The sequence below is a fragment of the Pantherophis guttatus genome, chromosome 2 (genome assembly GCF_059756535.1).
Source record: "Pantherophis guttatus breed Tessera chromosome 2, ASM5975653v1, whole genome shotgun sequence".
NCBI classification, from domain to species: domain Eukaryota; kingdom Metazoa; phylum Chordata; class Lepidosauria; order Squamata; family Colubridae; genus Pantherophis; species Pantherophis guttatus.
In genome coordinates, this window is record NC_142064.1 from 18,505,149 (window position 1) to 18,530,353 (window position 25,205).

The 25,205-nt window shown below is 40.8% G+C and overlaps 1 protein-coding gene across 26 annotated transcripts in view; it reads left to right on the top strand.

Annotated features, from left to right (window-relative positions):
- The window catches only part of NEDD4L (NEDD4 like E3 ubiquitin protein ligase), a 340,414-nt gene that overhangs the window by 250,072 nt on the left and 65,137 nt on the right, over nt 1-25,205 (top strand). For all 26 annotated transcript variants that reach the window (XM_034442472.3, XM_034442471.3, XM_087885595.1 and 23 more), the window contains 4 exons: nt 5,871-5,921; nt 12,833-12,894; nt 13,020-13,119; nt 17,892-18,058. In XM_034442472.3, the coding sequence (XP_034298363.2) occupies nt 5,871-5,921; nt 12,833-12,894; nt 13,020-13,119; nt 17,892-18,058 (380 nt within the window). The remainder of the gene's footprint in view (nt 1-5,870; nt 5,922-12,832; nt 12,895-13,019; nt 13,120-17,891; nt 18,059-25,205) is intronic.

Here is a 25,205-nt window from a genome sequence, read left to right on the forward strand (position 1 = left end):
AGAAGCCAAGGTCTAATTGTCAATTTGTGAGTATGCCAAAAGAGCTCTCGCTATACCCTACTAGGCCTACATATCCAATACAACAGTGACAGCTGCACAGGACTTTCTCCAACAGGAAAAAAAAATGCTATAAACAGCATGCAAGAAAAAGGAAGCCATGAGAAACAACTGGACACATCTCATCCAGACAATCATATCCAAACAATCAGCCCTATTTTGGCACATCACATCAAGCTTCCAAAGCAATGGTCCATCAATGGTGGACGGCCACATCCTCCCTGGAGGCTGGGAAGCACTCTTTGGGGAGCTATATATGGACACTGCTGTGGAATGTAAATGTCCTAGCCAAACTACAGAAGGTCTAATTTTAGTTTTTATTTAGGATGAAGAAGCAGAGTTTAATTTAGGCAGACTGTGATACATTTAGACCTAAAGAATGTATAATCATTTTCAAGTTGAGCATGATTCCTGATGACTTACGCAGATACATCCATGCAGTTTTCCTGGTGTGATATAGAAATGAATTGTCATTGCTTTATTCTGTTTTCCGCCCCTTTTCCTGGCTTCCTGCTCTTCTGTATATGGTATCTAACTTCCCAGATTATTTCCTCATCTAAACCTTGCAAATAGAAACCAGGAACTATGTTGCATTCACTGTATTACATCAATTTTCAAAGCAGCATTTAAAACAATATAAGGGGGGAAAAAACATGGGACATTGCTCCATGCAGTTTATATGAAGTGAGGTGGACGAAAAGATAAAAAGGAGACAAAAAGGAGAAGAGGGAAATGGGAATATAAATGTAGAAGGACGGAAGAAGTAGCTCAAAATATTTTGCTAATTAAAGTGAATTAGAATTCCTTCCTTCCTTCCCTCCCTCCCTCCCTCCCTCCTTTCCTTCCTTCCTTCCTTCTCCCTCTTCTTCGGGTATAAGAATTGAAAGGGTCATTGAGGTTATCGGAGTCAACCCGAGCTCAGTGCAAGAATCCAGTTTAAAATATCCACAACAGATTGAATGCTCATCCTCTCCCAGAGCAATTCCAACAAAGTAAGAGTTTTCACCTAGCTTGGTAATTGATTCCAGTGTCAAATTGTTCTAATGGTTAGGAAGTTTTTGCTAACATTCAGTCAGACTCATATATAGAGTCCAATCTGACATTTATTGCTGCATATACTTACATGGGATAGGAGATAGTGTTAAGTGACAAATTCTTGAATCAAAGCCGCTAAGGAAGGAAAGTATATTCCAACCAGTTGGTATTCCATAATTCCAGTCCATATTAAGGTTGCTCTTCGTTATACAGGAAGCATAAAAATCAGAAACATGCCACAGATGGAATGTAACATGAAGTTTGAAGGCAACACTTTTAGGCTGTCTCCTAGACCAGGGGTGTCAAACTCGCGTTGTCACGTGACATATCACGACTTTCCCCCCCTTTCGCTAAAAAGGGAGTAGGCATGGCCAGTACATGACACATCTGCCCTGCGGGCTGCGAGTTTGACACCCCTGTCGTAGACCAATGGCTATAGGAGGTCATTATACCATTGCAAGCAGGCAAGTGAAGGAGCTTTAGGATTATATTGAACCAGTCCACTGTAGCTGTTCAACAAATAATGCTTAAAATAAGTCTGGCTCATACTAAGTCTGACTTTAATTTCAACAGGATATACGAAGATTAATCACTGTTTGCATTCTCAAATTATTCATAGCGGCAGGTTTGAATGTGTTCACAGTCGGGAAGCTTGAAGTTATGGACACCATGCTGAGAATGAAATACTGTAGCTGTTAGGGGTAGTTTACAACCTAATTCTTATTACAAGAAGATAGCAATTTAAATGGTTTCAAAATCTACTTTTATCAAGGGGTACAGCCATGATGCAAATTAAAGGCAAAGCAGAGTGGCCTTGGGCCATTAACAAGGTTGATTCTGTTTTCATTAATTATGCAGATAACACCAGTGTTCACAGCTTTGAGAAGTTCCTTTGTGTATGGTGAGGTTTCTCTCTGTTTGATGGGTGTAGGCCTTTAAGAGGTCCTTCCATAATAGAAAATGACACAATTAGGAGAGATATATATGGATATATAGAAGTGCACAGAATCCTTATTTCTTTAGGAGCAAAATAAAAATGGAAAGTCTTTTTTTAAAAAAAAAATAAAGTATGAAATTCTATTCCAAATAGTTCAAGAAGCCTTTTTCAGATTTTTCTAGTTTAAAAAATAGGCTAACGAATGAATATGTTGTTATTTTCAGTTCATATATAAGGTGAAACTGACATGCATTTTAAGATTATAATATTCTGGCTGCTCCCATGAATAACACTAAGCCAGAATTATTTTTGTGTTTTCTTAAGCAAATCACAACATGTTTGTGTGGGATGCTAAGCCCTAACGAGCAAGTTCACACCTCACATTAAATCCAAACCAAACAAATTAAGATTTAATGGAGTGTGAGAATTAGCCATTGTGTTAGCTTACACTACATGTTTCCAAATGCTTTGTATTAACTCTGTCCTATAGTATTTGGTAAACCTGAATTCCAGTTACATAGACATGTACAATTCTCTACTTCAAAGTCTTAAATTTTCTGTAATGGTGGGGTAAAAAAGACCTGTATTTAAAAATACTTGCCACGTTTAACAAAAATGTAAACATACGAACAAGCAAAACATCAGCTTTCTAAAGCGTGTGAGAATAAACATTTTTGTGACATGATGCTCTATCTGCCTTTGTTGATATTAATTGCATTATGGACATCTGTTTGCAAAGTGAAAAGCCTCTTGGGTTCTGAATTTGCGCTTGCTGAGATTGCAAGTTTTCAGGTTTCCAGATGGGAATAGAGAGATTATTTATAATAGCTGTGCAGAGTTCTGTGCTGCAGCATTTTTGTATCTCTTTCCTGTTTGCACATGCTGAAATATTCTCAGATGTTAGAGATGGATTCTCTGTTCTTCTTTATCTTAAAATAAATGCTATCTACAGGCTTAGTTAAAATGCTTCCCAGTCGTTCTTGAGCAGGCAGAAAACATTCCCAAAATAGGGGTTTTTTTATGCTCGCTAGTGACTCCTGTCTTGTGAGTATAGCCCCCATGCTGGCATGCTGTTGGGCGGTGGCGGTATGAATTTGGAGATGCAAGATCATTGGTAAAAGCCTCCTGCTTTCTGTTAACAGCATGAAAAGCCATTTACCGATCACAAGATTGTTGTAACTGGGGCATACATTTGGGCGGGCGGGGGGAAATGGCTAGACTTCCAGGTAACTTATTTGCAGAACCTGATATCTCTCCAAACCTGACAGCTGATCCATAGGGAGAAGAATTTTCTTAGTAGAGTGGAGAGCTTCTCTCATTTTACCTGGCAGCTTCAGTGACTAGCTTCTGGATGCATCCCACCCCCACCCCCAGTTAATCCCACTTCAACAAATCTTCTGGACAGCTGATTCACAGATAGAAAGGTGGCATTTTTAATTGACAGGCCAAAGCATACCCATCTCACTAGATTTTATAAGGCAAAGGGAAAGAGCCAGAGAGATGTGGTCCTTCAAGGATCCAGGATCGTGTTATGAATTGCATCCAGAAGTCCATTGGGAGCTAGTCAGTGCAACTCCCCTAATAAAGGGTGAATAGGAAGCACTCATAACTGCCCAAAAAGGTAAAGGTAAATGTTCCCCTCGCACATATGTGCTAGTCGTTCCCGACTCTAGGGGGCAGTGCTCATCTCCGTTTCAAAGCCAAAGAGGCAGCGCTGTCCAAAGATGTATCCGTGGTCATGTGGCCGGCATGACTAAACGCCAAAGACGCACGGAACGCTGTTACCTTCCCACCAGAGGTGGTCCCTATTTTTCTATTTGCATTTTTATATGCTTTCGAACTGCTAGGTTGCAGAAACTGGGATAAGTAACGGGAGCTCACCCCGTTACGCGGCACTAGGGATTCGAACCACTGAACTTCCGACCTTTTGATTAACAAGCTCAGTGTCTTAGCCACTGAGCCACCGCGTCTCTTCTAACTGCCCATACCACTATGATTTAAATGATTAGCAATTTTCAGATGTTCTTCGAGGGTGAGCCATGTAGAGTGCATTACAATAGTCCAGAATGTACAGACCATGGGATGAAGGCATGAGGGACCATGTGTAGTGCTCTTTGGCCCAGGAAAGGGCACAATTCATGGACAATGTAAAGTGTCCATAGCCCTCCTGAACACAGCTGCCCCCTGCTCCTTAGGAGTCAACGAGCCATGAGTCCAGACGTACACTAATTTGCACACCAGTTGTTTCTGTGGGAATGCAATGCCAATCAGAATCAAAGATGGAAAATCCCTGGATCCAGGAAGCTTTAAAAACTAAAGTTACTCAATCTTGCCAGAAGCTGTTCTTCCTCACCAAAGACCTACAGCCTCCAGATACCAGGACAGAGTAGCAATGTATCATCAGCTGCAACCCATACTAATGAATGACCTCATTCAGTGGCTTCATGTAGATCGGGGATGTCAAACTCGCAGCATAACGTGATGTGTCATTATTTTTTCCCCTTCACTAACTGGGCGTGGGCGTGGCCAGTGCATGACGCATCCAGAACACGGGCCGTGGGGTTGACAGACCTGATGTAGATTTTAAATGGGAACAGGAAAAGTGCCAAGCCATCCTATCATAACTGGCTGAGATTTACCCTAAAAGAAGCAGACTGTACCTCCAGACCTAACCCCTAAAGTTGGTTCAGAAGCCGGCCTGCCACAAGGATGGCGGGAAAAATTTGAGGAGACATTTTATCCATATTTAGATGCATGTGGAGAAAGGCCATAATGTTATTTCAAGCCTCTTCCAGTCCCTATCCAATCAGCATTAGCATTGGACTGACTGACAGTTGGTTTAATTTCAGTAGTGTTTATAGACTAGAATCTTCTCCCTATCTGAGCAATACAGTCCATTAGCAATACATTAGCAATTTGTTTTGTCACTCCTAAAATGTCTGTTTTCTTTGGGGGTTGCCTCAAACTGTCCACTGGGAGGCATTACCAATCCAGAGTTTACTGTCAAGCACATATAGGCTATAGCAAAATAGCAGAGCATTTTTCCTATGCAGAAGTCAATTCTTGTCATCTCTAGAAAATTCTTGTTGGGGAGATCTTCACAGGAAGGAAATATGAAGTTATTGGGACCCAAACTTTGATGCGGTGTCCTAGTTTTCAGGTATACTGTAAACACATTAATTTCTCTCTGTATCGTCTCTTTCTCCTCCTTCTCCTCCTCCTCCTTCTCCTTTCCATATCACTTAGATATCTCTATTGCAATGAACAGGGAAGATGTTATAAAGGAAGTGAAAGGGTCCATGTAATTCTTAAATGAGACATTAATCTTTTCAGGCAGAATAACTTGCTTTTCCCAGCATGAGATTCCTAATATTCATTGGGAACTCCCTGGAGCGTGCATTGTACATATGTATAATAAACATTACTGTCTTTCTGTTGTCTTTATCAAATGTTATCATTAAAGAATAGAATGCTTGTTTTGAAATGAATCAAGCAAGATAAAATGATCAGGTGACTTCATTTACCTTCAAGATTCAATTTTGGGGGAGGGGGTTGGGGGGTTATGACTACCGGTAGCTTGAAATTGGCAGGTGGAATAAAATATTTCCCTCTACTATTAGCTTTAGGGTCTGTCTCTGTATATATTTAATCAGGTTGCTCAAGGACAAAAACATTATATGAAACACAGGTAACTGAAATTCTCTGACAAAGCCAAGACTTCGAAGTGCACAATAATTAAAGTATAATTTAAGATGGCTTTAAAAACTGACTTGATATTAATGTCAGTGACTATACTGATTTAATAATAAATCATTCTAAATCTTTTCTATTTTGTTAACAGACCAGAGACGATTTTCTGGGTCAAGTGGATGTGCCACTTAATCATCTTCCGGTAAGAACTTTTTACTGGTTTGGCCTCACTATTTTGTAGAAGGTAAATCAAGAGTGATCTAAGTCAAAAGTAGGCAGAATTTGTAAGATCTTTACTGTTATTCATTAGAAATCCACAAAGTTCACCTTGTCGAGCAGGGTTTCTCAACCATGACACCTTTAAGATGTGTGGACTTCAACTCCCAGAATTCCCCAGCAAGCATGCATGCTAGCTGGGAGATTCTGGAAGTGAAATCCATGCATCTTAAATGTGATGGTCATAAATGTGAGTTACTTTTTCAGCACTGTCGTAACTTTGAATAGTGCAGTCATTAAGTGAGGACTGCCTGTAGACATCTACATTTGACATTTTATCTAGCATTCATATGTGTTTGGATTCAATGCAGCACCATGATTTATTCTAAAAAGTAGTAGAATTGAAGAATTTGAAAATATGAAGTGTCTGTAGATGTTCCATAACTACTGTTATTGTTTAATCGAATGGGAATATCATGTTTCCATCCCAATTATGATTTATGATGAACCGTTAAAATGACAAAATCCATTGTCTAAATTTGTTGGAGAGAGACTGGCTGAGCCGGGAGAGGAGTCAAGCGGGAATTAGTCTGGAATCTCTTTATAGGCACAAAAGGGCAAGGTCCGAACCCACCCCCCACTCCGAATGCTGTTGAACCTTATTTAGTCTGGCTCAAATTCAAACTGCCAGTCTGAGAATATTCCTGTGTTACAGGCACGAGCAATAAAATAGCTAATTGAACTCTTCACATGTGGATCTGACTGTTCATGCCCGCCAAAACTGCAGTACTTTAATGTTTTCATAGGTATATAGCAGATTTTTATTTAAACTTGAATAAGTTATAGGCTAATTTTATAGACTTATTTAACAGTTATAGACAGAACTTAAACTGAGCAAAAATGCGAATTTTGCTATAAATGTAAGCAGTCTCTTCATCATTTTCCTTTTTCATATGCTTTGGGGTTTTATTGATCTTACCAGGAAGAAAAAGGAAGTGTGAACATTTTGTAATAACATTGGTTAAGAAGCAAACCCAGTAATTTAAATAAAAACTAGCATGTTTTTACAGCCTATTTTTCCAGTGTCAAATGGTTATGGTTGCATATGAATTCTAGCACATTCTTTTTTTCAATTTGCCTGTGGAATAAAATCTTTTTTTTTTTCTTTTACCATTGGCTTGTAGTGGTTCAGAACTAAAAAAACTATGTTGATAAAACCCTTGCCTTGTTTTCTTGTATTGTTATTTTTGTTTTTTAGTTGAGATGGTTATGTTGTGTTATGTTTTTAATTGTTTTAATTGTATAGCCTGCTGTTGTAAGTTGGCCAAAGTGTTTGGAGTGGAGTTGTGTCTCAATACCATGTATTGCAGAGCTCAATACATAGTATGAAACATAAAAGGTAAAGGTTCCCCACGCACATATGTGATAGTTGTTCCTGACTCTAGGGGGCGGTGCTCATCTCCGTTTCAAAGCCGAAGAGCCAGCGCTGCCCGAAGACATCTCCGTGATCATGTAGCCAGCATGACTAAATGCCAAATGCGCACAGAACGCTGTTACCTTCCCACCAAAGTATTTTTCTACTTGCATTTTTTACGTGCTTTCGAACTGCTAGGTTGGCAGAAGCTGAGACAAGTAACGGGAGCTCACCCCATTACGCAGCACTAGGGATTCGAACCGCTGAACTGCCAATCTTTTGATCGACAAGCTCAGTGCCTTAGCCACTGAACCACTACGTCCCTTATTTGAAACATTAAAAAAAAAAAATACTATATCCCAGATCCTTGGGAAGGACTTCCTAGGAGATAACAATTTCATATCCAGTGGAATTGAAATCTGGCTGACTGTACAATGAACCATAATCATACTAAATAATTTAACAAATAATCTTTTAAGAAAGAGATTTAGGATATTTCAGTTAAAACAACTGAAAAGAAAAAAGTCAGTCTTTTTCCCCCTTTTTCCCCCCATGATGAGTTACTTACTGGTTTGTGTTAAGATGAAGAGGGAAATTTTTGTGGCATTGATGAAATAGTCACATTATTCATATGCTGTTCTTTCTGCTCCACTATCAGGCATTTCTCATTAACAGAATAACCAGCACTAAATACAACTTTTGACATAGTTAGATTTGGTAACTCAGTGCAAAACAATTCCTTTACATTGTTCAGATTTTTTAAGAAAAAAAAGTTGAATCCACTGAAGACAGCTGCGTGCACATATCTCTTATGTGCTTTGTAGGAACAGATAGATGATAATAGTAATTTCCTCTTACTCCAGTTTGTGGTATTCAATGCCAAATTGTTAAATTTGCATCCAATTCAAATGTGCATTCATTCATTTATATAATACTAAACAGCGATAATGTTAAATAATGCATTTCTAAAAATGGAATTTGTTCCACTGAAAATAAACTATGGAGAATTATTTTGGACATTTCCCACCTCATGCTGGCAGTTAGAGATCTTGGCTAGCAAATTCCAGCAGGCTACTAAGAAGACAAATTGTTGCATACAATGAAAATCCAGAATACTTTTTTCCACCACTATCAAATTTATTGATTGCATCTTAATGGTGGATTTGATTTAAACCAAGTCTATTTAAATCACGATTTAAATCATGATTTAAATCACTAGTAAAAAAGCTTGATTTACATCAACTCAATTTAAATCATAATTTTTAAAGAGCAACTGCTATCTCTGTCCCACAGCGGCTCCTCCTCTGACCCGCTCTTGACTCACCAACAGTCCCGATATTGCAGAATATACAGCCTCATGCGACGTAACTAAGCTCTGTTTCATGCTGAATAAATTAAATTAATGTATCTTAAATAGAAAACTATCTTTAGATAGATTTTTACTCCAAAAGTATTTTATTAAAATAAATTTAATAAAAAGCAAAAAAAATCCGATTTAAATTTTAAAAAATCTGATTTAAATAAAAAAAAATCTGATTTTTTTTTTATTTTTTAAAATAGATCATCGATTTTTTATCCACCCTGCATCTTAATCTAAATATCATGTATTTAATGCTCAGAAAAGGGCTTGTGTAAATTTTTTCTAGAATCATGGTAGAAGGTTAGATTGGCCCCTTCTGGTCCATCTCTTGTTATTAATTGCGAAGTCGTGTCCGACCCATCACAACCCCATGGACAACGTTCCTCCAGGCCTTCCTGTCTTCTACCATCCTCTGGAGTCCATTTAAGCTCACACCTACTGCTTTAGTGACTCCATCCAGCCACCTCATTCTCTGTCCCTTCTTCTTTTGCCCTCAATTGTTCCCAGCAGTAGGCTCTTCTCAGTGAGTCCTTCCTTCTCATTAGGTGGCCAAGTATTTGAGTTTCCTCTAGGACTGACCAGTTTGATCGCCTTGCAGTCCAAGGGACTCGCAGGAGTCTTCTCCAGCACCATCGTTCAAAGGCCTCAATTCTTTGGTGCTCAGCCTTTCTTATAGTCTAACTTTCACAGCCATACATTGCAACTGGGAAAACCATAGCCTTGACTATACGCACTTTTGTTGGCAGGGTGATGTCTCTGCTTTTTAGTATGCTGTCTAGATTTGCCATAGCTTTCTTCCCCAGGATCAAGTGTCTTTTAATTTCTTGGCTGCAGTCCCCATCTGCGGTGATCTTGGAGCCCAGGAAAATAAAATCTGTCACTACCACCATTTCTTCCCCATCTGTTTGCTAGGAATTGAGAGGGCCGGATGCCATGATCTTAGTTTTCATAATGTTGAGTTTCAAGCCAACTTTTACACCCTCCTCCTTCACCTGCATCGAGAGGCTCTTTAGTTTCTCTTCATTTTCTGCCATTAGAGTGTTATCATCTGCATATCTGAGGTTATTGATAGGTCCATCTCTACCTAGTCCCTAAAATGCCTCCTTTCCCATCTTTCTGATGTGGGGAAAAACCAGGAACCTATGAGGAGTGGGTGATCAAGGAAGAGGCTTGATAGTGGATTTCAAGGACTATATAACCCTGCAGTCTAAATAACAGATTAGATGGAGACTTTTCATTATTTGCCAGGCAGCTGTTCTTTAGGAATTAATTTACTGATTTCAGCTTTTTCAGCTGTTTTTCCCCCCCAGTATATTTGTGTTAGCCTTGGGTATTATAGTTCTCTAAGAGGCTGAAAGTTGGGGTGGTCCAGTAAAGAAGTAAATATCTAATTTCCAGAAGGGTGTAGAATAAATTATGGAGGTATCCAATAACAGATGCTTCTCTGTTACGGACATGTTGGTTGATACGTTTTGGCTACTCTTAGTTGGGTTTTTTTCTTTACTAGAGAATGATATTTTTGCTGGTCATATAACATATGCATATAACATACAAATCCAGTTCTGAAAGTTATTTTTCCTCATAAATGAAACTGAATCATGTCCTATAGGGAAGGAGTCGGTGCCAAAGTATTTTAATAAAGAAACCTTTTGGATATTAAATTTTGGGTATTAAACAGACAACTAAAATATTGGATCAGGAAAGAGTTGAAGTTTTTGCTGAGACTTGCAGTTGGTAATGAGTGGAAAAGGAGAACAATTCTAGACTGTTTTAGGAGTTTCATTGGTGTCCTGAGTCGTATAAATTCATCTTTGTCTGGGAATTTAGTATGTCTTTGCTGCAGCTGTTCTAGTCGATTTCCTTAAGTACTGCAGATTTTAAAGACATGTCCATGCAGTTTCATTTTAGAGTTAAGTATCTGTATTAAAAATTTAGCACATTTCCCAGGATCTTTCCAATTTCTTTAATTAACATGCACCTCTTTATTCCTATCAGTACTGTTAACGGTACAGAGTGCATTGCAATTTTAATCTCATTTATTGTTCTTCCATTGGCCTGTGAGAGAGGGCTTGTACAGTAATTGCACTGGTACATAAAAGATGGAACCATCTGAGGGTGTTTTTATTTTCTACTTTCAGGTTTATTTTTTACGTACTACATCTCTTCCCTTTTTTATATTTTCCTTAATATTCTTCCAATCACATTTTCTGAGTTTTAAAATCATTATCGCAGCAGGGCCTGTCACCAGTATGATGATTAACAATAATGATAAGTCATCCAGTCCTTCTGAAAGTGCTTTTTATATATTGTCATTTGCTACAGCATGTTAAGGCCATTTGCTGTCCAAGTGTTACTGATGGGAGAGTGAAGCTAAGTGTTGTTTCTGTTCTTTTGCAACCGAGACTGTATTATTTGAAGAGGGACTGCCATTCTCGACAAACTGTGTCACCAGAATTAAAGGATGCGCAGTATTTTCCTCCTTGCCCTCCAAAATGAGGACTAGAATCCAGAGTAAAACTTGAATTGGATTTGCATTTGTTTATATGTGAAACGAATGAAAATTAAAGACCGGTAATACAATTTCTGCCCAATCTTCTGTTTAAACATTTCCTCCTGTCATTTTAAACATTACAATTTGGTAATAATGCTGGGGAAATGCTCTGATTGTTCTATTATTTTTAGGGATGGATATAGCTTGGGGTTTGCTGTTTAATTACTGCTCTATCTTCAAATCAACCTTCCATCATCTAAAGCTCTTAGAGAATTATAGTAATTGTAGATATCATATAACCATATCAGGAAGAAACCATAGCTGGGTAGAAAATCAACATACTGTAAAGGTATCTTTAAGTAACAAGCTCTTTATTCAAATAGAAAGAGCCCTGTTGTTATTTATATTTATTTAAATTTGACACCTGTCCAAATACTGATAATGAATGTAGGTGTGGAATTGTAAACTGTTTTGCAAACTTACGCCTGAAATATTTCTTAATGCCCTTTTCTTTAACCCCTTTAGAAACAGCGTGGTAACCTGTACTAGCTGCCCCTTGAGTAACTTCTTCTAATGCATCTGTTTCATCCTGAAACGGATTTCTTTAGTATTAAAACCGGAATTACTGTTCTCCATTTCATTCTCTTTTTCCACATGAAAGCCCACATCTTTTTCCCATAGACATAACAGGTCTTTTATGTGAATTGTTTGAGAAGACTCTTTGTAATCAATCCTCAGATCTCTGCTTTAAACTGTTAGCGAATTGCTTGAACATGTTGAGTTATTGAAGAAACATGCAAAGTCTTTCCATTCTAAAGATTACATCTCAGAGTCGTAACATTATCACAGCTCGTTCACAAATAATAAATGTCTGAAGATTATTAAAAGCAAGATTTATGAGAAAAATCTGTTATGGGAGAGTCGGGTGGATAGTGGGAAAGAATGTAAGATGTGGACCTATATTTGATATTTTAAAAAAAACCGGTTCATCTGTTCAGCAATATTAGAAACAGTTTTCCACATTTTTAGACAATGTCCTTTTCCAAACCTATGTGAACAAATCAAGGATTGAACTTTAAGGCCACTGAGCAATGGCCATTCAAGGTCCAGAACTGGAGCTTCCACCTCAAGTTCTGTATACATTTTTCAGTTACATTTTGAACTTGTTTTGTGAAGAGTGTATTTTCACTTGACAAGCTGTAACATGTAAATTTAGCCATTCTGGTTTGTTAATCCTTCATTATTAGTATATTATTTAGAGTTAACTAACTTATAGTTTGCTTGACAATACACGGTCAAATGTATTTTTTGATCCCAATTAATAGTTAAAGAGAAAGTCTGAGTGAATGCCTGCACATGTAATTTCATAGCAATTGTTACTCAGCAATGTATGTCTTTATCTCCCTAGCCCTCAGGTTTTTTACACCAAAATTGTGATAGTTGGTTCTGAGCAATTAATGGCGTTGAGGGTGACACCTAGTGGAAATGCTCAGTTATGGAACTGCTGTCCATGCCAAAACAGCACTTCTGATTAATTATCATTTAAGATTCTCGTAGGCTTTATTATCACCAGGATATTTAGGTGTCTGCCCTTTCAGCATTAATTATTTGCTATTCTTATTACACCAATAGACTGAAGACCCAACTATGGAAAGACCTTATACGTTTAAAGATTTCCTTCTTAGGCCAAGAAGGTGAGATCATTTTTATATACCCTATATATGTTTGTTCCCTTTGTTTAAAGTGCTTATTTAGCTCCAACGAGTATAGTATTCTAAATCACAACTATATTTACAATGGCTTTTTCTTCCTTCTATAGTCACAAATCTCGAGTAAAAGGATTTTTGAGGCTGAAGATGGCTTACATGCCAAAAAACGGTGGTCAAGAGGATGACACTGATCAGAGAGAAGATTCAGAGGTAAGCCCTTTGAAACAGATATATGTGGGGGCTTTTTCCCAATCCCTCGACCTTCTCTTCACTAGACTAGCCATGCCCAGTTCATATATGTTTTTGCCTCCAGTCTCCTAATCAACTGGGGTGCAGTTTTGTGAACTGCCTGGATCCCATGGGGCTTTGCTTGCTTACGTGGCCCAGTTCTGGAGGGCTCCAGACGAGTGCCAGTCCATGGACCAGGGTTGAAAACGCCTGGTCTAGAGGATTAGCCTACTACTTTTCAGGTCTCCTAGTTAGGTCACGGTGAGGAATTACATTGCCAAAACTGAAGAGACCTCCAATATCTTACTACAATATTTTATTTTATTTGAATTTGTATAGGCCCAGGGCAGGGGTGGGGGGGTGGCGGTCGTTATAAAGGAAGGTCTTGATCCGAGGGAGGCCACTGTACCTCAGATAGCCGGATGTGAGTCTCTCCTGGTGAAGTGGGGCCATGGGATGCAGGTGGGCCTGCTGATCGCGTACCTGGCTCCCTGCCACGTGACAGCGGCCCTGCCCGAGCTTCTCAACGTTATTGCCGGGGTGGCGGTTGATACCCCCAGACTTTTGGTCATGGGGGATTTCAACCTGCCATCTACCGGTGGGGCGTCTGGGATGGCTCGGGAGTTTATGGCTTCCATGACAGCCATGGACCTGACACAATTAATTCATGGCCCCACTCACGCGGGAGGACACACTCTGGACTTGGTTTTTATCTCTGGTCAGTGGCGGAGTGGTCTGGATATAGGGGATATAGTTATTGAACCCCTGTCATGGTCGGACCATTCTCTCCTGAGACTGGACCTTTCGACCGCTGCACCCCACTGCAGGGAGGCGGAACCGACCAGGTGGTTCCGCCCCAGGCGCCTGATGGATCCTGATAGGTTCCAGAGGGAGCTTGGGCCAGTTCCTGAAACTCTGGCACACGACTCGGCTGAAGATCTGGTGGCTGCCTGGGATAGGACAGCCGCCGGTGCTCTGGACCGAGTCGTGCCTTTGCGGCCTCTGACCCGACGCCGAACCTGCCCGGCCCCTTGGTTTTCCGAGGAGCTGAGGGAGATGAAGCGCCGGAAAAGATGCCTAGAGAGTGGTTGGAGGGCGAGTCGCTCCGAATCCGACCGAACACTAGTTAGGTCTCATATTAAGACCTATCTAGTGGCGATAAAAGCGGCAAAGCGTAACCACTTTTCCGCTCTTATTGCATCGGCAGATAACCGCCCAGCCGCCTTGTTTAGGGTGACCCGCTCCCTCCTACATCAGGGAGCACGGGAGGACCCCTTGCAAGGGCAGGCTGAGGATTTTGCACAGTATCTGCACGATAAAATCGCTCAGATTCGGGAAGGCTTGGACTCTGACTGGGTAGATCCCGGCGGGGTGACTGAGGCTGGTCTTGAGAATGTTACCTGGGATGAGTTCGACCCTGTGACTCCTGAGGACGTGGACAGGATCCTGGGGAGATTAAACGCAACCACATGTTTATTGGACCCGTGCCCCTCCTGGCTGGTACTGGCCACCCGGGAGGTAACACGAGGCTGGCTCCAGAGGATCATAAATGCTTCTCTGAGAGAGGGTTTCTTGCCTCCCGCCTTGAAAGAGGCGGTGGTGAGGCCCCTCCTCAAGAAGCCTTCTCTGGACCCGGCCGTTTTGGCAAACTATCGTCCGGTCTCCAACCTTCGCTTTGTTGCGAAGGTTGTGGAGTGTGTGGTTGCGCGCCAGCTCCCACAGTTCCTGGATGAAACCGTCTATCTAGATCCGTGCCAGTCCGGCTTCAGGCCTGGGTACAGCACGGAGACGGCATTGGTCGCATTGGTGGATGATCTCTGGAGGGCTCGGGACAGGGGTTGTTCCTCTGTTCTGGTCCTGTTAGACCTCTCAGCGGCTTTTGATACCATCGACCATGGTATCATGCTGCGCCGGCTGGAGGGACTGGGGGTGGGAGGCACCGTGTTGCGGTGGTTCTCCTCCTATCTCTCTGACCGGTCGCAGTCTGTGTTGGCAGGGGGGCAGAGGTCGACTTCGAGGCGCCTTGCTTGCGGGGTGCCGCAAGGGTCGGTCCTCTCGCCGCTCCTGTTCAACATTTATGTGAAGCCGCTGGGTGAGATCATCCGTGGTTTTGGGGTGCGATGCCATCTGTACGCTGATGACACTCAGCTGTACATTTCCACCCCAGACCACCCCAATGATGCCCTCGAAGTGATGTCCCAGTGTCTGGAGGCCGTGCGGGTCTGGATGGGGAGGAACAGGCTTCGGCTCAACCCTTCCAAGACCGAGTGGCTGTGGATGCCGGCGTCCCGGTATAGCCAGCTGGTGCCATCGCTGGCTATTGGGGGCGAGTCACTGACCCCCACAGAGGGGGCTCGCAACTTGGGCGTCCTCCTGGACACACGGCTGTCTTTAGAAGAGCATATGACGGCCGTGGCCAGGGGGGCTTTTTATCAGGTTCGCCTGATACGCCAGTTGCGCCCCTTTCTGGATCGGGACTCCTTGTGCACAGTCACTCATGCCTTGGTTACGTCACGCCTGGACTACTGTAACGCTCTCTACATGGGGCTCCCCCTGAGGAGCACCCGGAGGCTCCAGCTGGTGCAGAATGCGGCTGCGCGGGTGATTATGGGAGCGACGTGGCGCTCCCACGTAACACCTCTCCTGTGCGAGCTGCATTGGCTCCCGGTGGTCTTCCGGGTGCGCTTTAAGGTGTTGGTTCTCATCTTTAAAGCGCTCCATGGCTTAGGGCCAGGGTATTTGCGAGACCGCCTGCTGCTACCGATAACCTCCCACCGGCCAATACGCTCTCACAGAGAGGGCCTCCTCGGGGTGCCGTCGGTCAGGCAATGTCGGCTGGCGGCCCCCAGGGGGCGAGCCTTCTCTGTGGGGGCACCCGCCCTGTGGAATGAGCTGCCTCCTGGAATACGATTGATCCCGGACCTCTGGACCTTCCGTAAAGCCCTGAAGACGTTTTTATTTCATCAAGCCGGCCTAGCCTAAATGGTTTTTAATTGGGATTTTAAATTTTATGGATTTGGGGTTTTAAATTTGGGTAGCCAATGATTTAATTCTTTTAATTATCTTAACTTTTGCATTTGTATGTTTTTTAATTTTGGCTGTTCACCGCCCTGAGTCCCTTCTGGGAGAAGGGCGGTATACAAATTAAATTAATAAATAAATAAATAAATAAATACCGCCCTTCTATGTGGACTGCTGTGACTTCAGAAAGTGGTAAAGCAATACCATTGTAGATACAGCCCCCACATTACATCACAGTTTAGACTGAATCAGCCTTGAAAATAGAATAAATTTACTTTTATCATTGACAGGATGAATAATTCAGATCGGAACTATTTTGGCCTTTATTTACAATTCTTTAGCACGAAGCATCATTTTTCAAACCTAGTTGAATGAATTATTCTTCCAGGATATAAAGCAAGCATGCATTCCTACCTGCATCGTGTTTCAGAACTGAATTGTTCTTCTAATTAGCAGTGCGAGGTTGGTGGGAGAAACTCTACTACTCTGCAGAGAGTAGCTCCATATATAAGCGTTTGTATGTAAATGCTGACTCCAGCTTGATCTCTGGTAACCCCATGCATACTTTAATGTGCTGTGCATAAGACTGCTTTCAACGGTGATTAAGATGACTAGGAAACTGCACCCTTGTCTTTCACTTTAAAGATGTGCTGTAGAGTAGGCAATAGCTACCAGTTTGTTATCCTGACTCAGTTAATGTTCCTGCTAGGGATTTGAGAATTTTGCAGTTCTGACATCCCCGGCAGTCACATCTCTCAATGTGCATTTAGAGAAGCACTTTCTTTAACATGTTCTTCCTATCACTGTCTTAGATTTATGGACAGAAGCCCTGTTCTTTATCTTTGCATTCACCAGAGTGAGATCTTGTCCAGTTTGTAGCCAAATGGTTTGCTGTATAAGTGCTACAAATTTGATGCAATCGACTCTGTAAAGTGGAACAGATATTTTGTCGAATAATTTATCTTTCCCTCGGGAATGTCATCTTAACATGCCTTTTCTGACCGTTTTTCCTTTTTTAAAGGATCATCTTAAATTCTGGCTCATCTCCCTTTTAGATTAATGTAATGATCAGAAATAGAGGCCAAGAAAGATTCTTTCCATTGTTTATAATGATAATGCGCGAGCTGCATTGGCTTCCGGTGGACTTCCGGGTGCGCTTCAAGGTGTTGGTGATCACCTTTAAAGCGCTCCATGGCTTAGGGCCAGGGTACTTACAGGACCGCCTTCTGCCACCAATAGCCTCCCACCGGCCAGTTCGCTCCCACAGAGAGGGCCTCCTCAGGGTGCCGTCGGCTAGACAATGCCGGCTGGCGACCCCCAGGAGGAGAGCTTTCTCTGTGGTGGCACCTACCCTTTGGAACAATCTACCCCCAGAGATACGAGTGATCTCCGACCTCCGGACATTTTGTCGGGCCCTAAAAACTCATCTCTTTCAGTTAGCCGGTCTCTCTTGATTTTATGATTTTATGGTTGGTTTTAAATTTTGATATGGATTTTAAATTGATAAATTTTAAACTATGGGCCAAATTTAATTATTTTAAATCTATTTTTAATCGTATTTATGTATAAATGTTTTTATTTTGGCTGTTCACCGCCCTGAGTCCGAAAGGAGAAGGGCGTTATAGAAATTCGAATAATAATAATAATAATAATAATAAAAATAATAATAAAATAAACCACCCATAAAGGCTTTCAGGCTTTAAATGTAACTTTTTAATTTGTCCTCTTTAAAGCATGGCTGGGAAGTAGTCGATACTGCAGATTCTCCCGCTCAGCGCCAGGAAGAATTACCTCCACCTCCCTTACCTCCTGGGTGGGAAGAGAAAGTGGACAACCTTGGACGCACCTACTATGTCAATCATAATAACAGAACGACACAGTGGCATCGACCAAGTTTGATGTAAGTTTCTGTTTGAACATAGCATATCTTCGCTATTGTATTGTACTAACTATATGATATATCCATTGATATAAAACAATGTTTCTCAACTTCAGCAATTTAAAGATGTATGAACTTCAACTCCCGGAACTGAATTCTCCCATGCTGGTTAGAGAATTCTGGGAGTTGAAGTCCATACATCTTTAAATTGCTGAGGCTAATCACAGTCTAAAAGGCTAATCTTGAAGTGTGCAGGTTTAATCAGCAGCTGGAATCTCTGTGGTCATAAGCAGTGAGCCCCAAAGAATCATACTGGGATAAACATGTGCTCTCATTTATTTCGTATTACGACCATAGGCTAAACATGTGCTTTTATTTATTTCATAGCATGATCGTGGGTTTTCTTCAGTGGATCATTATGATTGAAAATAAGTTGGACGTTTGGTCTACTTCATATTCTGAAAGGGGATTGCTGCTGGTAGACACAAATAGATACAAATACTATTGCTAACTAGAGATAATCTAATTGAGACCAGTTTGGTGTAGTGGTGAAAATGCTGCCACCAAAATCAAGAGACTGTAAGTTCTAGTCCTTCCTTAGGCATGAAAACCAATTTGGTGACATTAGGCCAGTCACTGTGTCTCAGCCCAACAAGGCTGTTGATGTGGGGGAAACAAAACATGGGAGCATTAAGTATGTGTTCTGCCTTAAATTAACTAAAATAAAGGCAGAATAAAAAACAAATAGTCTAAACTTAATAACCTGGCCTGATTTTTGTCATGCAGTTGAAGGAGGAAACGTGTTATCAGCATATGTCTTATTTGTAGACATCTGCCTACAGATTTTCTTTCCTTCTGTTATATGATAGAAATCAGGCCTCCAATTAACCTCAGCTTCCTATTTCATCTGACTGGGAAACAATGGTTGCTTTATCTTCCTGGCTTGCTGAATCACAGGTACCATACAGTTCAGACAAAACAGGAAACCATTAGAGACTTTGCAACTTGATGTCTTCAACAATGATGGGAAGTGTGAATGAGTGGTGTGTGTGGAAAGTCTCATAGATAATATTGATTTATTAAGGTGAGGTAAAATAATCTGAATCTGTCCATTGGGTTGAAATCTTGTCTCTAATAAAGGAAGCATTGTTTACAAACATTCTGCTCCGATTAATGAATTAACCTATAATAATCATGTGGCTACAGCAAGCTCATGTTGTGGCTCTTTTGAGAATTGGGATTTTTAAAGGGTGGGGCTTTTTTTTCAGTTCATACTGTTCAATTTTGCAATTATAGGTTATGTCAGTTTGTTTATAGGCTGTGCAAACGGCCTAAATTTGGAGGAGCAATTCAGAGGAGTCGTTCCAAAGATGTGCTTGCAATTATAGCAATAGTAATTAGACATATATACCGCTTTACAGCCCTCTCTAAGCGGTTTACAGAGTCAGCATATTGCCCCCAATAATCTGGGTCCTCATTTTACCAACCTTGGAAGGATGGAAGGCTGAGTCAACCTTGAATCGGTCAGGACTGAACTCCTGGCAGTGGGCAAAATTAGCCTGCAATACTGCATTCTAACCACTTTTATTATGATGATGTACTTAAAGGTTCTGTTCATCTACTTGAGTAGTATCTCTTCGCTTTTTCTGAGCATGCCCAGAAGATGTGGAGAGAGCCTCAGTGAGCCACATGCAAGTCTTCAAGCTCCTTAGGTCTTCAAGGAATGGCTTTGCAGTCCAAATAGTTAAAATCTTATTAATTTATAATCCTAACTTGTAATTTACTGACTATGAAGCATGATAGTTAAAAATTAGTTATAATAAAAGAATAATGTCCTAATATTTTTTCATATAATTTCTCTCTTTTATATTTATCTTGATTCTTTTTAAAAAAAAAATATTTATGCTTATCCTGATTCATTATTTTCCTTCCAATTTTATGTGATTTGCTGCCCAGTTCAAAGCTCAGTTAAATTATTAAGGTTTATTGAGATTTTGCAGTCTCTAATCTGAAAAACACTTCAGGGTTAAATCTATTTTAGTCCAGTGGGGTTTACCCCTGAGTAAGGATGCAAATGATTGGGCTGTGAGATCTATTATGTTTGGGGAGTAAGACTCCATAATTGAAATGCTACTTAGACCTGAGTTATACGGGAAATCAATGCATCTGCTACATAGCATGTTTATCAATGTACATTGTCTTAAAGCAGAGCTTTTTAAATGCATTGTGATCTGGATTTTTTAGTCAGATTTTGTACTCTTTTGGAAGAAAGGAATGTTGTGATGTTGGCTGCATTTCTAAAAGACCGATTCTCAGCCTTAATTATAGAATTGCTTTATAATGGGCTTCCTGTCAACATTCCAATTTAATTCCATAAAATGTAGTCTGCTTCACTGTATTGATTAGTTCTCAGAAGACTTCAGGGTTGTGAAACTGCAAAATGAGGAGGAAATTATCCCTCTAGGATGGATGCTTGCTCTTGCTATTGTAAAGATTTGTCACATTTTATTGCTCTATTTGGGAGTTGTCTCCACTATAATATTGCTGATAATAGATTCAGTAAGTGATGCTCAGAGAGTTGGGGGCGGGGGAGAGAGAGAGAACACGAAGTGTGTATTCACAGTAGAAATAACGCTATTACTTTAGGGCAGATTTTCTCCAGAGCACATTTTGGGGAGTGAACCCTAAAGGTGGATAGCACAGAAAAAAAGGATCAAAAAGGAAACTTCCTTTTCTTTTTTCATTTCTTCAGTGTCTCCTTGCTATCTTCCTCTCTGTGCAGTAAAAGCAAATGGATGAATTTCTGTTATGATGTTTGACTGAGGGCTTTTGAAAAAGAGAACAAACAAGGGCCACAGATTGCCCATTCCTGTTGTAGGACAGTAGTTTTCAATTATGCTTTATCTTTCAATTCTTCTCCCAAAGGTGCTTTTCCAAAAGGCAACTGGACTTTCTTAGTTTGTTTTCTTGAAAATGTTTTACTTCTTATCTAAGAAGCTTCTTCAGTTCTGAGAAGCAAAACATTTTCAAGGGGGAAAAAAAGAAAGTCCAGCTCCTTTTGGAAATGGGACAACCATGACCTGGATGATTGAGAATCTCCATAGACTTTCAATTCTTCATTTCCCATTCCTATGGAAATACTTTCGTCATGGACTATTTAGAATGTGGAACAGTGATGGGTTTCAAATTTTTTTACTACCAGTTCTGTGGGTGTGGCTTGGTGGGCATGGTGTGGATTGGTGGGCATGGATTGATGGGCGTGACAGGAGAAGGTTACTGCAAAATCCCCATTTCCTCCCCAATCCAAGGGAAGGTTACTGCAAAATCCCCATTTCCTCCCAATCAGCTGGGACTCTGGAGGCAGAGAATAGATGGGGGCGGGGCCAATCAGAATTTTTACTACCGGTTTTCCGAACTACTCAAAATTTCCACTACCAGTTCTCCAGAACTGGTCAGAACCTGTTGAAACTCACCTCTGATGTGGAACATACTATCTTGATTCTGAATGCGTCTTTACCTGTTTCAAAACCTCAAAACACCACTGCATGTCTGACCTCTTTCAAAAGTCTTTCCTTCTTAAAGATTTCCAGCACTCATATGGTTATGGTAAATTAGTGTTTATATCTTGTCTTTTGTCCCGACCATCAGGTTTCAAGGCAGTTTACAATAAAATAAAGCTGCAACAAAGTGCAGATAGTCCTTTAGTGACCATTCAAAGTTACAACAACACTGGAAAAAAAGTGACATGGCTGTTTTTCACACTTACGGCTATTGCAGCATCCCCATGTTCATGTGATCAAAATTCAGAGATTTGGCAACTAACTCATATTTATGATGTTTGCAGTGTCCCGGGATCATGTGCTCTCCTTTTGCAAACTTCTGACAAGCAAAGTCAATGGGGAAGCCAGGTTCCCTTAACAACCCACCCGTGTTACTAACTTAACAACTGCCTTGATTCACTTAACAACTTTGGTTTTAAAAAAAGGTTGTAAAATGGGGCAAAATTCACTTAACAAATGCCTCGCTTAGCAACAGAGGTTTTGGGCTCAATTGTGGTCGTAAGTCAAGGACTACCTGTAACCCTACCCAGATAATAACAGCCTTCTTATTCTATACATTTCCATTTCTTCCGTCCATTCTAATCCCAGCCAAATGGTATAAATTATGATCAACATTTGTTTGGCCAGAGCCAAAGCCAAGGGTGAAGGAAATGGCACTCAGCAGTCATAAAATTTGGAATGCCCTATGTGGAAATGTATTATCCTGTTACTGAGGTCAGATTTCTTATAGGAAAGATAATTGTTCTACAGAGCACTGATAGGAATGCATAGAACAGTGGGCTATTATTCTCCTTCCCTCCCTCCCTCCCTCCCTCCCTCCCTCCCTCTCTGAGCATTAATATTGGCCAGACACATTGACAATCTCAGTGCATCTTTCATTCCTAATACTTAGAGGCATTATCTGGGCACATCATTTGTGTGCCTTGTTTTAGTTTTCATTGAGCGCAGCCTTCTCTATCTAACATGGGGCAAATTAGAATGACAGTTGCCTTAATTCTCACTGTTAGCTTTGCTGTGGGGAGTTAAATTATACATGAAATACTCTGTATTTTATACATGATGCTCTGTCATTCAGGGTATGCTGCCTAGAATCTGTAAACAGCTTGAAAATTGTAAATTGATTAATCAATACAGTTAATCCCCGGGTTGCGAGCGTTCCCTTAGCGAACGTTCGAAGTTACATGATAAGCGCCCCCTAGCGTTTACGAACAAGTCCCGAAACTATGAATCTTGCAGCACCAGGGCAGTTTTTTGCCCTTACGAACAACCACAGAGGCTCTGCAACATTCATCCTGCATGTTGCTGGCCAACATGGAGCTTCGGAGGGGCTGATCCACCCCTCCAACGCTCCGTTTGGGCCTCCGGAGGCCTCCCCCGGCACGTTGCAGGCTGAAATGGGCCTTCGGAGGGGCTGGTTTAAGGGTGGTATTCACTTATCTTCGCTACCGATTCGCAAATGTGAGTCCGCACCTACGCACATGCGCAGAGCCTTCCGTGCATGTGCAGAATGTCAAAAACGGAACATGATGACATCCGGGTGGGTGGGCGGAGTCTACCACAGCTGCCGCTACCGGTTCTCCTGAGCCAGATAGAACCGCCTGCATACTACTACTGGGCTGGTTGGATTTTTTTTCTGTACCATGTTAATTTTTAATAGTCACTAAACAAATGGTTATAAATTGAGAACTACCTATGTTGTTGGAAGGAGTGGAAGGCAGATGAACTTAGATGTTTACTTTCAGCTGGCATGTTCAGCAGAGTTCTGTAACAAGACTCCTGATTATGGCCAGCAATATTGCCACATTAAATGGCACTTTTAATGCTTCTTTGTGATTTTAAACTTTACAACCCTGGATGCCTGTGTGGAGACCTTTGTAAACAATTCTGGGTATAGTAAAGTCATATTACAATAAACCATTTTTAGAGCATTATGAGTGAATGCCTGTCAAGCAAACCTCTGAACATAGCAGATTGCTGAAATCTGGAAGACGTTAATGATGTACACATTTATTCAGCTAGAAGAAATTCTCATTTTAAAGAAAATAACACAGTGCCACATATTCAGTTTCTTCCGTGGAAAGCTATTTAAGGTTTTGTTCACATTCTATACATCTTTTTTTTTCAGATTAAGTTTCAGCTTCATGATTTGCACATGTTTTGCTGATAGAATTATTTTGAAGGGGCCAGCTAGTACAAGATTCCAACTTGTAAAATCTCCAGTAAATGGATGTGTAATCTTTGGTTGTGCATATTTATTGAAAAGCCACTCAGTCACCTTTGTTAAGGAATAACCCTTGAGTAGCAAGGGTGTGCACATGAAGGCGGTTGAGGGTAGTTAGGAATAAGCACAGTCACCATACAGATACACTGAGTCGTTTTACAGTTTACATTCAGGAAAAATAAAGCACAATCCAATAAACAAAATCTTCATACCAGTTGTAGTAGTCTTACACAGTAAACAGTTCTTCTGGAGGTGCAAACAGTAATACAGTAAGTCAGATAGAGATATCAGAGAGCAAGAACAACAAAGAGAGCAAGCCATGTTTCTAGCTCCCTCTTAAGGACATTGGCAACAAAGCTAACCAATCAGGACACAGTATGATGCAATACAGCAGTCTTAAAGCTATACAATACAATTGCAATACACTACAAACATACATTGATGGTTTATATATTGCCAACCCAACAAGTTAGGTAATAGTCTTATTCCTAATAACCTTGAGCCACAAAATGGGTAGCAAATAAATTTGATGAATAAATAAAATAAATGAAAAGCGCTCATGGCCTCTCTGGCTCTTGGATTCTACTGATACTGCTCTTACTAGTAACAAGTTGTTCCTGACATTCCACAAAATTGCTCCTGTGTTTGTTTCATGACCTGCATACTGGAATGGTAGGAAAGATTTATGGCTTTCTTTAGTGCGGCCTTCCAGGTTGTCATGTCTTCCTTCTCTTCACAAAGGGAAAGATCCACTATTTTTTCTGTCTTTTGGTCTTGTACTTTATGAACCACGGTCTATGCTTTGTGAATTCTGCTTATAGTGCTTCAGTAGACTATCGACTGAAATAAAATAGTTCCCCTTGTTCCTATTTTAGTGCCATTACTGGGTTTTTAGATGTGAGTGGTGTGGGCCTACTGGTGAAGAAGCTTGCATCCCACTCGGAAGGTTGAGAGTTCAATCCTAGGTAGTAGCAATAGATGTTTCTCTCTTAGGGCACAAAGAAAAATATATCTGCTGCGAACTCCATGTAGGCGTCAGGAAGGGCATCCATCCGGTAAACACTCAGCTCCATCAGTTGCCCTGACTCTGCCTGAATTAAGAGATGACAGGGTTGTAAAAAGGAACAAAAATGGTTTATATATATATTCTTTTTTTACCATTGTGTGTAGTTTTGATTTTATTTCAAAATAAAATTAATGCTTTAAAGAAAGGCTGTGGAATTTCATTGTTGCAACAGCTCAATATATGGAGAGAGAGAGAGAGAGAGAGAGAGAGAGAGAGAGAGAGAGAGAGAGAGAGAGAACTCAGTAGCCTCTAATTTCTGATTCTTTTTAGTGATTGAAGCAGTGATGAAATAGTGATTATTAACCAGCCCATTCTTTGGAC